The following is a 12,645-nucleotide window of genomic DNA, read 5'->3' on the forward strand; positions in this document are numbered from 1 at the left end:
TCTGAGCATCTCTTGGGAGGTTGATCATAAGCAATAATAAATAAGGGGGATTTCGTTCTAGCATCTCTTTGAAGGCAAATATTTTTATCACTGCTTTGCTTTGTTCTGATTAAGGGTATTGCTCTATTCAATATTCTGTTTTGATAAATTCTATAATGTTCTGTATTTCATTTGATTTTGCTATACCTGATTGAAAGAACAACTATTATGAAGATAAGATATACTATAGTACCTATTACTGTTATCCTGGGTAGCCTGCTGTTAAGTTCTGTACCAGTTTCACTGCACTGTCTAAAATGGCTTTTTCCATCTTCTTCTATTGTATTTTACTACCTTCAAAATAATAAAAAAAATTTAAATGTCTTTATATTAATAAATAATTGCTTTATCATTACTGAGATAAATTAGTAGCAAACTTATTAGTACATAATTGCTTCATCATTCTATTGCATAATATAATTATGTATTTGACTTCTTTTAAGTTTTGAGTATGGCAACTGTCAGTAGATATGACTAACACAAACTAAAGATCTCTGCAGTTGCCAATAATTTTTGTGACTATCAAGAAGTCCTAAACTGGGTGTGGTGGCACACAACTGTAATCCCAGCACTTGGGAGGCTGAGACAGGAGAAACTGCTTGCAAGTTCAAGACCAGCCTGGGCTACAAAGTGAACTGAAGGCCAGCCTGAACTGCATAGTGAGACTCTGTCTCAAAAAGAAAAAAAAATTCCTGAAAACAAAAGGCTTGAGACCTACTTCTTCAACATATTCATATCACCCCAGCTTGTGTTCCATTGTTAAGTTCTCTTTCTAAAACATCTGAATAAGTCAGGAGCAATTGTGGAAAAGTCCTGCATGGCCCTGTAATCACAGTCATCTCAGTAATACAGTAAATAAGAAAGCCAATTTTCTGGATGCGTTTTTGCTGCCAGTTAGATCAAACTTCCTACAGATCTCTGTTTCTAAAATGTGGATTTAGCTCAGTGGCATAAATGCCTGTGTGGCAAGCACAAAGTCATGAGTTTGATCTCCGGGACCAAAAAATAGAAAAAAAAAAAAACTAATAAAATAAAATGTTAGCTTAAAAAACAAAACCAGGAATGTTCAAATAGATTTGTCAAATTTCAACACAGGCTGTAAAGACAGAGTATCTATGTTCCTCTCCTTTGCTGACCAGATGGAGCAGAGCCCCGTGGTCACATCTTTTCTTGCTAGCTACAAAGTCTTCTATGTGTCACCCATAGAACTGGGGAATAAATACTGTCTAGTCTAAGGCCATCACAGCAATCTCATTCTTCTTGTCCATGAATGACCAGCAGTAAATGCAGAACCTGGTTTGGAAGAGGAGACATTAAGATAAGGATGCTAAGAGATTTCAATAAGCCTTTTTAGACTCCTACATAGAAGGCAGCAGAGTTTACCATGTTGACCTTGGATACTGTCAAGTGTCAGTGTAGTGCCAACAACTCTCACAGTCATCCTGTGACCACAAAAGGGGCCAGACAGAAGACGAAACCAAATATCCAGATGATAAGCTTTCAAAAAAAAGGGAGAAATAAATTCGATAGATGACTTTGTGCAACTATTGACCCAACTAGCTATGTAAGCCGTTATATCTCTGCCTTCCTAGGATGTCATGTGAGTGCACCAGTTGTTGGCAGTTTCTGACAACTACAGTTGAAAACATCTTTACTCATACTCTAAAGGTGTGATACTAGGAAAATTAACTTTCTGTGCCTTAGTTTCCTCTTATGGAAAACAATCATGTCTACTTCTTATGATTATTGTAAGAACTAAATTAGTTTATACTTATAAGCATTTTGGTGCTTGATGCATAATAAGTCCTCAAGCAATATTACCCATTATTGGTGGCGTGATGGTGATTGGCACTACTACACTGTCATGTTTCGAAATGTTATTTTTTTCATCATGTTTGGAGAAAAGTATGAAACCATAGTATTTTGGTTACTTTTCTCTTGTTGCTGAGACAAAATACTTGACACTCAAAATTAGGGAAAGAAAGGTTTATTTCTTACAGTTCTTGGAGGTTTCAGTCCATACTCAGCTGGCTGCAAGGCAGGGTGCCATGGCTGAGGGTGGGGCAGTCCTTCATAGCTGTTGCAAACAGCAAGGTGTACACCGGTAAGAGAGAAAAACACATGACTTTTTCCCGCCCCTACACAGTATGTTGGCTCCACCCTGAGTGGGTGTAGCACTCATACCACCAATCCAAGTGCTAAACAATGAACCAACCAAAGATGCTAGATTCAGCGGTGTCCATGATTGCATAAGACTTGAGGGGCCATCTGATATAAACTATAACACATAGCAATATTCAACTAAGGAAGTACAATTTGAAATAAATTTTTAATATTCAAAATGATTTCTAATTAATTCCTCTAAATTCTCAACTTCCACATGCTCATCCATATTACAATGATGATAGACCTGTCTACAGCATTTTCTGAGTTAGGAAGGAACATCTGAATTTAAATTAAAAGTTCTGGTGTTTTGACACAGAAAATTGTATTTTACATTAGTCTAATTCACTGTAGGTGCCCACATGTATTCTTATGGACATACACTATAGCCCTGAGGATCCTGGTACATTCTTTTCAGATATGCCAAGAACAAAAAGTTCTCACTAATCTTTCTGCAGACCATTTCTCAGAGCTATATGTGTAGTGAGCAACTCGGAAGGATGCAGCTGCAGCTTTCTCTGCCAGGAAGCAGATTTGTTCCTGCCTCCATTTTTGTCCTCTGGTACTGGAGAGGTAACACAGGGCCTTTGCACTGAGAGGTATGCTCAGTCTTCTTTTTTAAATTATCTTTTAGAGACAGGGTCTTACTAAGTTGCTTGGGTTGGTCTCAGACTTTTAATCTCTTGCCTCAGCCTTCCCAAAAGTTAAGATGTTATTGATGTTATAAAAATGGTGAGTCCCAAAGCTCAGGGGTCTTCTTCAGTGTAACTTATGGTATGTCCAGTCATCTGGGATTAGTCTTCTGGGTCATCATCGTGGGGACTAGCAGCAAAGGATTCAGCACAAATGGACACAAAGTTCTAGCTACCGTTGTTTTTGTTTTGTTGGATAAAAAAAATCCGTGGTTTCTGACCCAGGGATTTTTTCTCTTCTGCCAAAGAACATGGAACAGTAACAGGGAAACTACTAGTGACTAAGTAGGGTAAGATCTCAAGCCCTGCATGGTCTGTATCAAGCCCACTTAAAATGCTTGTTATTTTGGATGCTGCTGTGGTTTTTATCTAGATGCCCATCAAAGCTTCCTAGGCTCAGATAGTAGGCTTTGGAAAGATGATTGAATTTGGAGGGTACTACGGCTGAGTGTGGTGCTAGGAGGTGGGGCATGGTTAAAAGAGGCTAGGACAGTGCCCCGGAAGGTCATATCTCCCTCACCCATTTTTCTCTTTGCTCTGTGCTTCTAGGCTGCCATGGTGGGAGCAGTTTTCCTTCTGTCAAGGCTTCCTCTCACAGAGCCAGCTCAGCTTTACCTCTCCTCCTTTAAATGGCGGGTGTTGGGTATTATATTTCAGTGACCAGAAAATGACTAAAACAGATATTTTTTTATTATTTATTTATTTGGTCTTTCTCCTTTTTATCAGTACTGGGGATCGAACTCACGACTGCCTGCTTGCAAGGCAGGCACTTATGCCACTGAGCTAAATCCCCAACCCCCAGATATCTTTTTTTAAGATACAACAATCAACTGAAAAGATTATCAATATTTAAGGCTGCACCTACTTAAAATCTACAACCATCTTTGAAAATCATTTGTGAAAATTACCACTAAATTACTACTCTCATGTTAAAAAACATGCAATTGTACTGCACTATAGAAATGAATGAGTCATATGAACAAAATTAAATAAACATATTTCCAAAGTTGTTTATAGCAAAGTAGGAGGAAAGAAATTTTTAAGAGATGATGACAAAATTTCAGAAAAGTGTTCTTGATTCTTTTCAAAGATGACAACCATTATTAAATACAAATTGTACATGTGGGATTATTTTTCCCCAGAAATTGGATTTTAGAAATGTTCTCTTTTTGATATATATTGTAGAACCTTTTAAAACATAAAACAAAAAATTATTATACTTTCAGCCCTCCCTGGTGGTGTTTATTCCTAAAACTCTGGGAGGTTGAGGCAGGAGGAAGGCAAGTTCAAGCCCAGCCTGAGACAGAGATGGAGAGACAGAGAGAGAGAGAGAGAGAGAGAGAGAGAGAGAGAGAGAGAGAGAGAAAGCTTTGTAGATGTAGCTCAATGTGAAAGCCCTTGGTTTAGTCCCTAGGAACGAACACACACACACACACACACACACACACACACACACACACACCATTATACTTTTAAACATGTGTCTTACAAAATTTAGATAATAATATAGATGTTTCCTAAAGTTACAATAAGTCTAAACTTTAAAAAAAAAAAAAAACTCTGTCATTCTAATTGTCCCTTGAGGTATCTCACTAAAGTCCTGATTGTGTCACTAACTATAAAGGACTTTTATAGCCTTCTTTTTCCAAAGAATTAAACTCAGTTCCATTATTTTGTCTTACCTAATCTGGGTTCAAACTAACTGAGCTTCATGCATTTACACAGAATACCTCCTTACTTACTGTTTACCACGTGTTCTTTTTTGCTCCAAGAACAGTGACAGTGAACAAGGAAAAGTCTTTGGTCTCATGGAACTTATATCCTAATGGGCTTGACATCCAGTAAGCAAGTCAACAAAATACGTCCCATATCCTGAGCTAGTGCAAGCCTCATCTCTGACACCGTGCATCCCACACACCATCTCACCCCATCACACCACACACCCGCCAGTGAGAATTCCCAAACTACCTCTTCCACCACAGCGCCCTCAACCCCACAGTTCCACCTGCCAAAATCATTCGTAATCACGCTTCCCCAGCCATTCTCTCCCTTCTCAGAATGGAAGAATCAGTAAAGTCATCAGTGACATGAGGTGATGAGAAAGGTTGGAAACCATCCAGAGAAAGCCAGCAGGCTTGGGAGCTAGAGGTGTGAGTCAGCACAGGGAAGGCCAGGAGTGGCATGCGGTGCGGGCAGAGGACAGAGATGACGTGTGGAAAACCAGATGCCCAGAGTAAGTAGGTGTACTGAAGAGGGCAGAAGTCAAATTTCAGAAAAGTTATTTAAAAACATAGGAAAAGGAGTAGGCTAGAAAGTGTCCTCAAACAATAGAATAGAATTGGAAAGTCTGGTGTCAATGTATGCTTTATAAATAAATAATCACTTAGATAAGTACATATTATGGTACATATACATGCATATGTCATGTTTGCTTCTAATGCATACCTGCTGCTGTAGTGATGGGCACACCATATGTTAGTTTTTGAATCCTATCCTCTACTGAGAGGAACCATTGCTCCTTGGAGAGATGGATGGCTACAAGGCTGGATAAAGGTTTAACACATAAAAATAAAAGGATAAAATGAGCCTGGAACATTTTTTGACGCCAGAATCTGAGCTGTGTCTCAAAATTATGGTGACTTGAGAAAATGATGGTGAAACTAGATTGAAGAGACTCCCACTGGCAATGTCTAAGATGAGTTGAGCACGGAAATAAAAGGTGAAAGTATCAAATTATAACCCTTTAAATAAAATTGGGATCCAGCAATTTAAACTGATATGAATGAATGAAAAAATGAATAAATTGTAATGAAAGGTTTTAATAACTGTATAAAAATGATGAAAAATTCACCACTTGGGAATCACCACAGAGATGGCTGATTTAGAAGGTACTAGTCAGCATGTTTATTAAAGAGAAATTTTGTAATATTGGTCAACAAAATAGTGATTGATTCCAAAGTAAAGAATAGTAAATTTAAAACAGCAAACCTCGGAAGACACCAAGCCCACAAAGTCAAGGTTAATGGAAAAAGACTGAAAACCAGAGAGCAACTTCATTTCTGCAGCATTCCTGACATGAATGCATAACCCAACTCATTATAAGGAAGCAGTCTATGAGCCTAGACAGAGAAAGACATCTTACAAAAGGTAGCATCTGCACTTTTTACAAGTGTCACTGTCATAAAAGACAAGAAGAGGCTCTGGAACTTTTCCAGGTTGAATATGTTGTATGGCCTCATGGGAAGTTACAATCAGTTGATCAGGAAAGCAAAACTCAAGCCTGATGAAAGACAAGTCTATCACCAGATACTAGACATCTACAGTCTTACAACCCCACTCAGAAGTGATTTAAAAGACAATCACAAAGGGCAATTCTCCCACTAAACAGAACCTAGAGTAGTACATTTGGGTGTCCATTTTTTCTGAATGAGAAATAACCAGAAGCACATATCTATATTAATTTATGGGCAGTTGCTAAAGTGTTAGTTGCATGGGTAGGAAGCTGGAAGAAACAAAATTGAGATTGGTAACAAAATCTGTGGAAGAGCTATGTATATGAACATGTCTAAGAATGGATAGTCTATAAATGTACCCACATGAATGCTCACCAAAGTCAATGTGTTGCAAAGAAAGTGCTCAATGTTCCAGGAACAATGAAATCGCACATTGTAATACTTTGTGGACATTGGTTAATTTCTGCATTTATTCCAGTGCTTCCTCAATGGCCTTTGAACAAAGCGGGATGGAATTCAACAGCATGGACTTTTCCTTACTAAGGATCTTAGCAAATACTAAGTGTCTATCTGGCCAATGGTAACCATCAGTACTGAGCCCCCAACATCACATTAACCAGAAGGGACAGCCTACCACCTAAAGTAGGTGAGCCTCTTTCATTATCCTCATTGAGACAGTGAGTATATTCTTCACTGGGCAGAAGTATATTCTAGTTATAAATTTGTGTTCTCAGACTATAATGCATCTGCAAGAACCACCATGCATGAAATTACAGAATATCTTACTCACCAGCATGGTATTCTGCAGGGCATCACTTATGATCAAGGAAATTATTTCACAACAAAAGAAGTGAACCAATGGCCTCCAGCCCATGCAGTTAACTGGTCTTCTCACGTGTCTCATCACCATCAGAGAAGAGAACAGCTTCCTGAAGATTCAGTTATAACTGGTAAGATACAAATCCACGAAGGGATGTAGTGCTGTCTTTGGGTTCCAGTAGATGTGCTGAGTAAGTATAAGGAGCGCCTATTCCTACAGCCATAGTTTCAGGAATCAAGTTGTATAATTCAAAGAGGCTCCTTCCCTCCATGCCTAATAACACACTCCCACAACGACTGCAACTTTATGAGCTGATGGCTTGGAGACCTTAGTTCTCAAAGGGAATATGGTCCCAAAGGAAAACACAGGGATCCACTGAACTAGATGAGCTGATACCTGGCTAACAGATGCGTTGGTAGCCATCATATCATCTTTTCCTGATTAAAAATCCTAATGCCACTGAACCAAATGCAGAAAAGGGATTACTTAACAGTCCAACAGAATTGATTCTGATTAGAAGAGATGGTTGGGTGTGGGTACACAAGGGAGTCAAGAAAGACTGTCTGGAATTCAGGGCATTCTCTAAAGTGTCTCTTGGTGTTTCCACACTCAAGAGTAAATATTAATGGAAAAACACAGCAACCCAAACAAAACGGCAAAACTTTCAAGAACTGAAGACCTTCAAGAATGAGGACAAGATTCTCTTAGCTAAGTAAAGGATTTAGACTAGGTGTGCTGGGTGGCAAGTTTCTTAGTTCAGCGAGCCATTCCTCCAGACCAAGGGTACTTGAATTCTCTGACAAGTTTGCCTCCAGTCAGGCTGTAAGCTTCAGTCCACCTCATGTCCTCTTCCAAGAGGACTCATCTGAGTCATGGGGGGGAGATTCTAAATTCTTAGTGCCCTTCTCACTTACTATGGCTCAGACCTAAATATCATCACTGTTTTCTGCATCTGCTATCATGCTGCTGCCTGGAATCTTCTTTTCCCACTGTACCACCTTTTACTAGTTGAAAAATCTTTCTTAATATTTAATAGAGAACAGGAAAACATTGATGAGGTTCCTGCCTCCTGTCCAGATTAGGAGTGCTGCATCAACATAATAAATACCAACAAGCCCCTGAACCTATCCCATTTCTTTATATTTTACACTGTTCAACATTTAAAAGACCTCCGTAATTCATCCTTCCAGTCTAGAAACAACTTTCCTTTACTTTCTCTAGCGTTAAGTGGTTCCGTTTTGCTATTCAGTTTCATTATACTTGATCTTTTTTTATTTCTTCCTATTTTAAGCAAAAGACCTATTGTTCAGGGTAAGGTTATGGAGGGTAGATCATTCATATAATTTTTCTATCTGCCTATCTTCAGCATATGATTTAGAAGCCTGGAATAATGTTTTCAGTTATTCCTTCTGCCACCATAATACAAAACAGTATTTAAAATCAAATACAATCATTTTATAGCCATCTCCTCTAGAGGGTCTCAAAGCAGTATTAATAACTACTTGTTGAGTGTTTAACATGTCCTCTGTATTTTGTTAAGATGTAAGTACTAACATCCACATTTTCTTCTGTAATAATTCTTACAACAGTCTCCCAGGAGATATGCTATCTTGCTTTGAGTGTGCAGAAGTTGAGGTTCTAGGAGGTAAATTCATCTGAAAGAAGCGAATGGGGGCAGATTCTCTAAGTTCCTAGGGAGGACAGACCTATGACTCTAAGGTCCCCCTCAATCCTAAATTTTTGTGTGAGTGGCTCAGAAATATCTACCTCATTTAGAAACTAAATGAAGTATGAGCATTCATTCTCCAGCTTTCATTCAAATTCCAAATATCTCTAATTTTAGATGAAAACCCAACTGTCTAGGTTGGAAGTCCACATCACAACAGATTAGCTAAATGGCTCCTACGCAGTCCTTATTTATAATCTGGGCAATTCCATTTTTGAATAATAGGTTATGCATAATGAGCAGTCTTGCGCTTTATGTTAAAGATAATCACTATTTTTTTAATAAATTAGATACAAAATTAGTATGTTGCCTTATTATAGAAATGATCTGTGAATATTTATTAATAGAGTGCAACAACACTTCCCACTGAATACTAGAATTGCCCACCCTACCAAATGCTTAATAATTAGTCAAGGGGATGGCATTACGTGTGCCTAACCTTCCCTGTGCGTGCTGCTTAGTGTTATATAAGGAAAGAGTGTTTCCTTTTTTTTTTTCCTCCTTCAAATACCAGAGTTTGATGAGCCCCACAATTTAAAGGTCTGCCTGTATACACGCTTACTTCCTGGCTGATCTCATCATATCTCACAGTTTGACACTCTATCTTGGTGCCAATTGTGCCCAGACTGATATACCAAATTGGACTTCTCTTTCAAACTTCAGGTTCATATAGTCAGCTACATACTTAACAGTTTAAATGGATTTCTAATGGTCACTGCCACCCTCACACCCCAAAGTGATATTAAACCTGTCTCACCTCATTCTCCTCCCCTACCCAGTTAATGGCAACTTTCAGCTTATTGTGGAGCCTTTCCTGCACAGCGAAAGTCCATTGGTAACTCTACCCATCCTACCTTCAACATAGATCCAAACATCTGACTGTGTCTCTCAACACCTACTGCTTCACCCATGATCACTTTTCTTAAGAGATACCGTAGTATCTCCCTAACTGCTTTCCTGTTTCTGTACTTATCCGTGGAGGACCACCTGTATGACTCTCCTTGAACACAAAACAATTACCTTCACTTTGGCTAAACCGGGCCCTCTCTCCAGATACTCATATGTACAGAACTAGCTAGGCCATTTCCTTTTCCCTTTGTCTGGTTCTAAGCAATATAAATAGGGCTAGCTGAGGTGCTTATGCATAATCTTTGAAGCTGGGTGACAGTTAGTGTTTCCCTACCCTGTGACTCCCAAAACATGTTTGAGCTAGGAGGGATGGAGAGCCACCCCTCCAGTGCTGTCAATGGGGTTCAAATTGAGTAAAGAGGCATGACCTCTCAGGGCAGAAAATTTTGCATATCAGAGCTGAAGCACCACCACCTAAACATTAAATGCTACCTCAATTGTGCTACACACATTGGTCTTTCTGCATATCCTTCTCGCTGCATTTTTTTTTTTTTTTTTTTTTTTTTTGGTACAGGGGAACAAACTCATGACCTCATGCTTGGCAGGCAGGCACCGTGCTGCTGAGCTATATCCTCCATCAGAGGTGCTTTCCGGCCTCCTGCCTAGCTCAGCTCATAGTACTCCAGTATTTCTCACTATTCTCACAGTCACTCATCCTCAAGCCACTCCCTTTTTCACTAACTAATAAAATCTGGGTTAGGCCCTGGGTTGAGGCCTTTGTTTTGACTAGCCACTCTCTAGAGTAGACCTAGGCTCCCCTTCACTCCCGAGATATATATATATATATATATATATATATATATATATATATATATGTCTTAGCATCTTTATTCTCACCTTGGGTTGCACTGGAGGTGGTAGATTGGAATTAACTTGCTAGAAGTGCAAAAGTGCAACAATGTTTCCATGGAATTATAAATGTAAACTTCTTGAGCTGAGACAAGGACAGGAAAGGGCTCTCTATGCCTGTCCTCATTATAGTCTATTATCAAACCAGGAGAGTAACCCCACTGAAAAAGAAATCAGGAACCATCAGTCCTCTGTTCCAGTGACCTCCCCGACTGCCATGTAATTCAAAGGAAAAGCTGAAATCCTTAAGGGACCCAAGGTCCTTTGTCACAGGGCACTCAGTCTGCTAGCCTGCAACCCTGCTTCCAGGACTTGCCTCTTGGCATCCGGTTCCAGCCTCACAGCAGCCTCCTCCAGGTTCCCATTCGCTCTTCTCTGTCGTCCTGTCCCTGTAGGGCTCCACCTCAAGCCTGTGGGTCTTCACCCCATGTCACCTTTACAGTGAAGACTTCCCTGATCACCATGACTAAAATTACAGCCTCTGTCCTCTTCATTTCTCCCTGCTTTCTGTTTCTATTAAGCACTTAACCACTAGCCAACTTGTTATACAGTCCTCTTATTTATCTAGCTCACCACTGGTGCCTGCCGGGAATGTAAACTTTGCCAAGGCCGGGCTTGGGCTTGTCAGTGTGAACTGCAGCCTTCCTAGGCCTAACCTGTTACTCAGGACTTGGAAACCAGGATTTAAACCATAGTTGAGTCTCTCCCACTCCCAGGAGTGGACCAACCTAACACCTGAGCACGCTGGGTAAAAAGAAACTAATTTGGGTATCTGTGCTTCCGTGTTTAGTCATCAAATATTAACTAAGCTTCCAGCGAGGTCAGTCTGTATCTTGTGTTGAGCTGGTGTGTTTTGCTAGGGAGCCTCCATGGAATGCCAAGGAATCCCAGGCAAGAATTCATTCTAATGAGCAAACAGGGAGAACCAGTTAGACATAGTGGGATACTGGTGTTTTCTAGGAGCTATATCCAATATCTGCTTTATTTCACTAGTGGAGTCCATATAATGCAGATAAGCTGAGAAAGCAGAGCCGGGCAGTACTGTCCATGGGTCTGTCCTATCACTGGGCTACTCTGTTTCAGTCCTTTCTTCTCACCTGGGCATGCCACAGTGTGAGGGGCTTTTCTTGAAATCCTCCACCCCCCACCCCCACCACATGGCTTCTGCCTTGAGGAGTTCTAATACTCATAGCAGTTTATGGAATGCTGGCTATTTACCACTTTACACAGTTGTTTAGGAGGAGAGATACATTTTCCCAGAAACATCAGCTTTACACTTATCCAAATAAACAACAAAATGGGCATAGGAGGCAAACAAGGATTATGCCAGGGAAGAACTATAAACTATAAATTTTTTGGCAAATAATTATGTTGTCAAACATATAGGGCACTACTATGGACTGAGTTTGTGTCCCCAGAAAACTCACATGGGAATCCTAATTCCCAAGGTGAAGATACTAGAAGATGGGGCCTTTGGAGGTAATCAGTTCAGGAGGGTGGGACCCTTAAAAATGGGGTTAAGGGCCTAACAAAAGCCAGCCGGAGGGCTGAAGTGGAGGGAACCCTTCCGCCACAGGAGGACACAGACAGATGGTACTTTCTATGAAGTAGGGGCTATCATTAGACACTGAATCTACCAGTGTTTTGATCTTAGACTTAAGCTCTTGGGAAGAAGTTTCTGTTATTCATAAATTCCTAATCTACGGTATTTTGTTATTGAAACCGGAACAAAAACAGGGGCTGTGTACACTTCATGTCTGGGCCTCTTGTAAGCATTTACTAAGATTAGATGATTTAATATCATCTTTGTTTTCCACAGGAGGACAACTGAGGCACAGAGAAGTAACTTCTTAACCCACAGTCCCTGGGAGAGGGTAGGCAGGGTTTGAACTCAGGCGATTGGGCTCCAGGGAGCGCACTCTGAGGACACAGTCTTGATATTCTTAAGTCATGGAGTTACGAAGCACGGGCCATGAGACACCAGGGCAGGGGCGCGGAGCGCAGGGCACTGAGGCTCTCTCAGGTCACCTGGGTAGGTTCTGGAATTGTTGAATAGCGGCCTCGAGGTTCCTGATGAGCTTCCAGCAATGCTGCGCCCTGGGCGCGTCCTTTGGGTCCTCTGTCTGAGCCTGGGCCATGCCTGGGGGGGACAGTGAGCCTCCAGCCCAGCTGCTCCAGGGGCTTCTGAATCACGAACTCTGCGTCTGTTGCCAT

The 12,645-nt window shown here is 40.5% G+C and overlaps 1 protein-coding gene across 1 annotated transcript in view; it reads right to left on the bottom strand.

Moving 5' to 3' along the window:
- CUNH10orf67 (chromosome unknown C10orf67 homolog) overlaps positions 1–12,645 on the bottom strand; it is a 107,856-nt gene extending 95,211 nt beyond the window's left edge. Inside the window, exon 1 of the mRNA XM_023562465.2 lies at positions 12,460–12,645. Coding sequence (XP_023418233.2) covers positions 12,460–12,645 — 186 coding nt within the window. The remainder of the gene's footprint in view (positions 1–12,459) is intronic.

The sequence above is a fragment of the Cavia porcellus genome, unplaced genomic scaffold (assembly GCF_034190915.1).
Source record: "Cavia porcellus strain 051 isolate PalLab524CR breed Dunkin Hartley unplaced genomic scaffold, mCavPor4.1 scaffold_27, whole genome shotgun sequence".
NCBI lineage: Eukaryota > Metazoa > Chordata > Mammalia > Rodentia > Caviidae > Cavia > Cavia porcellus.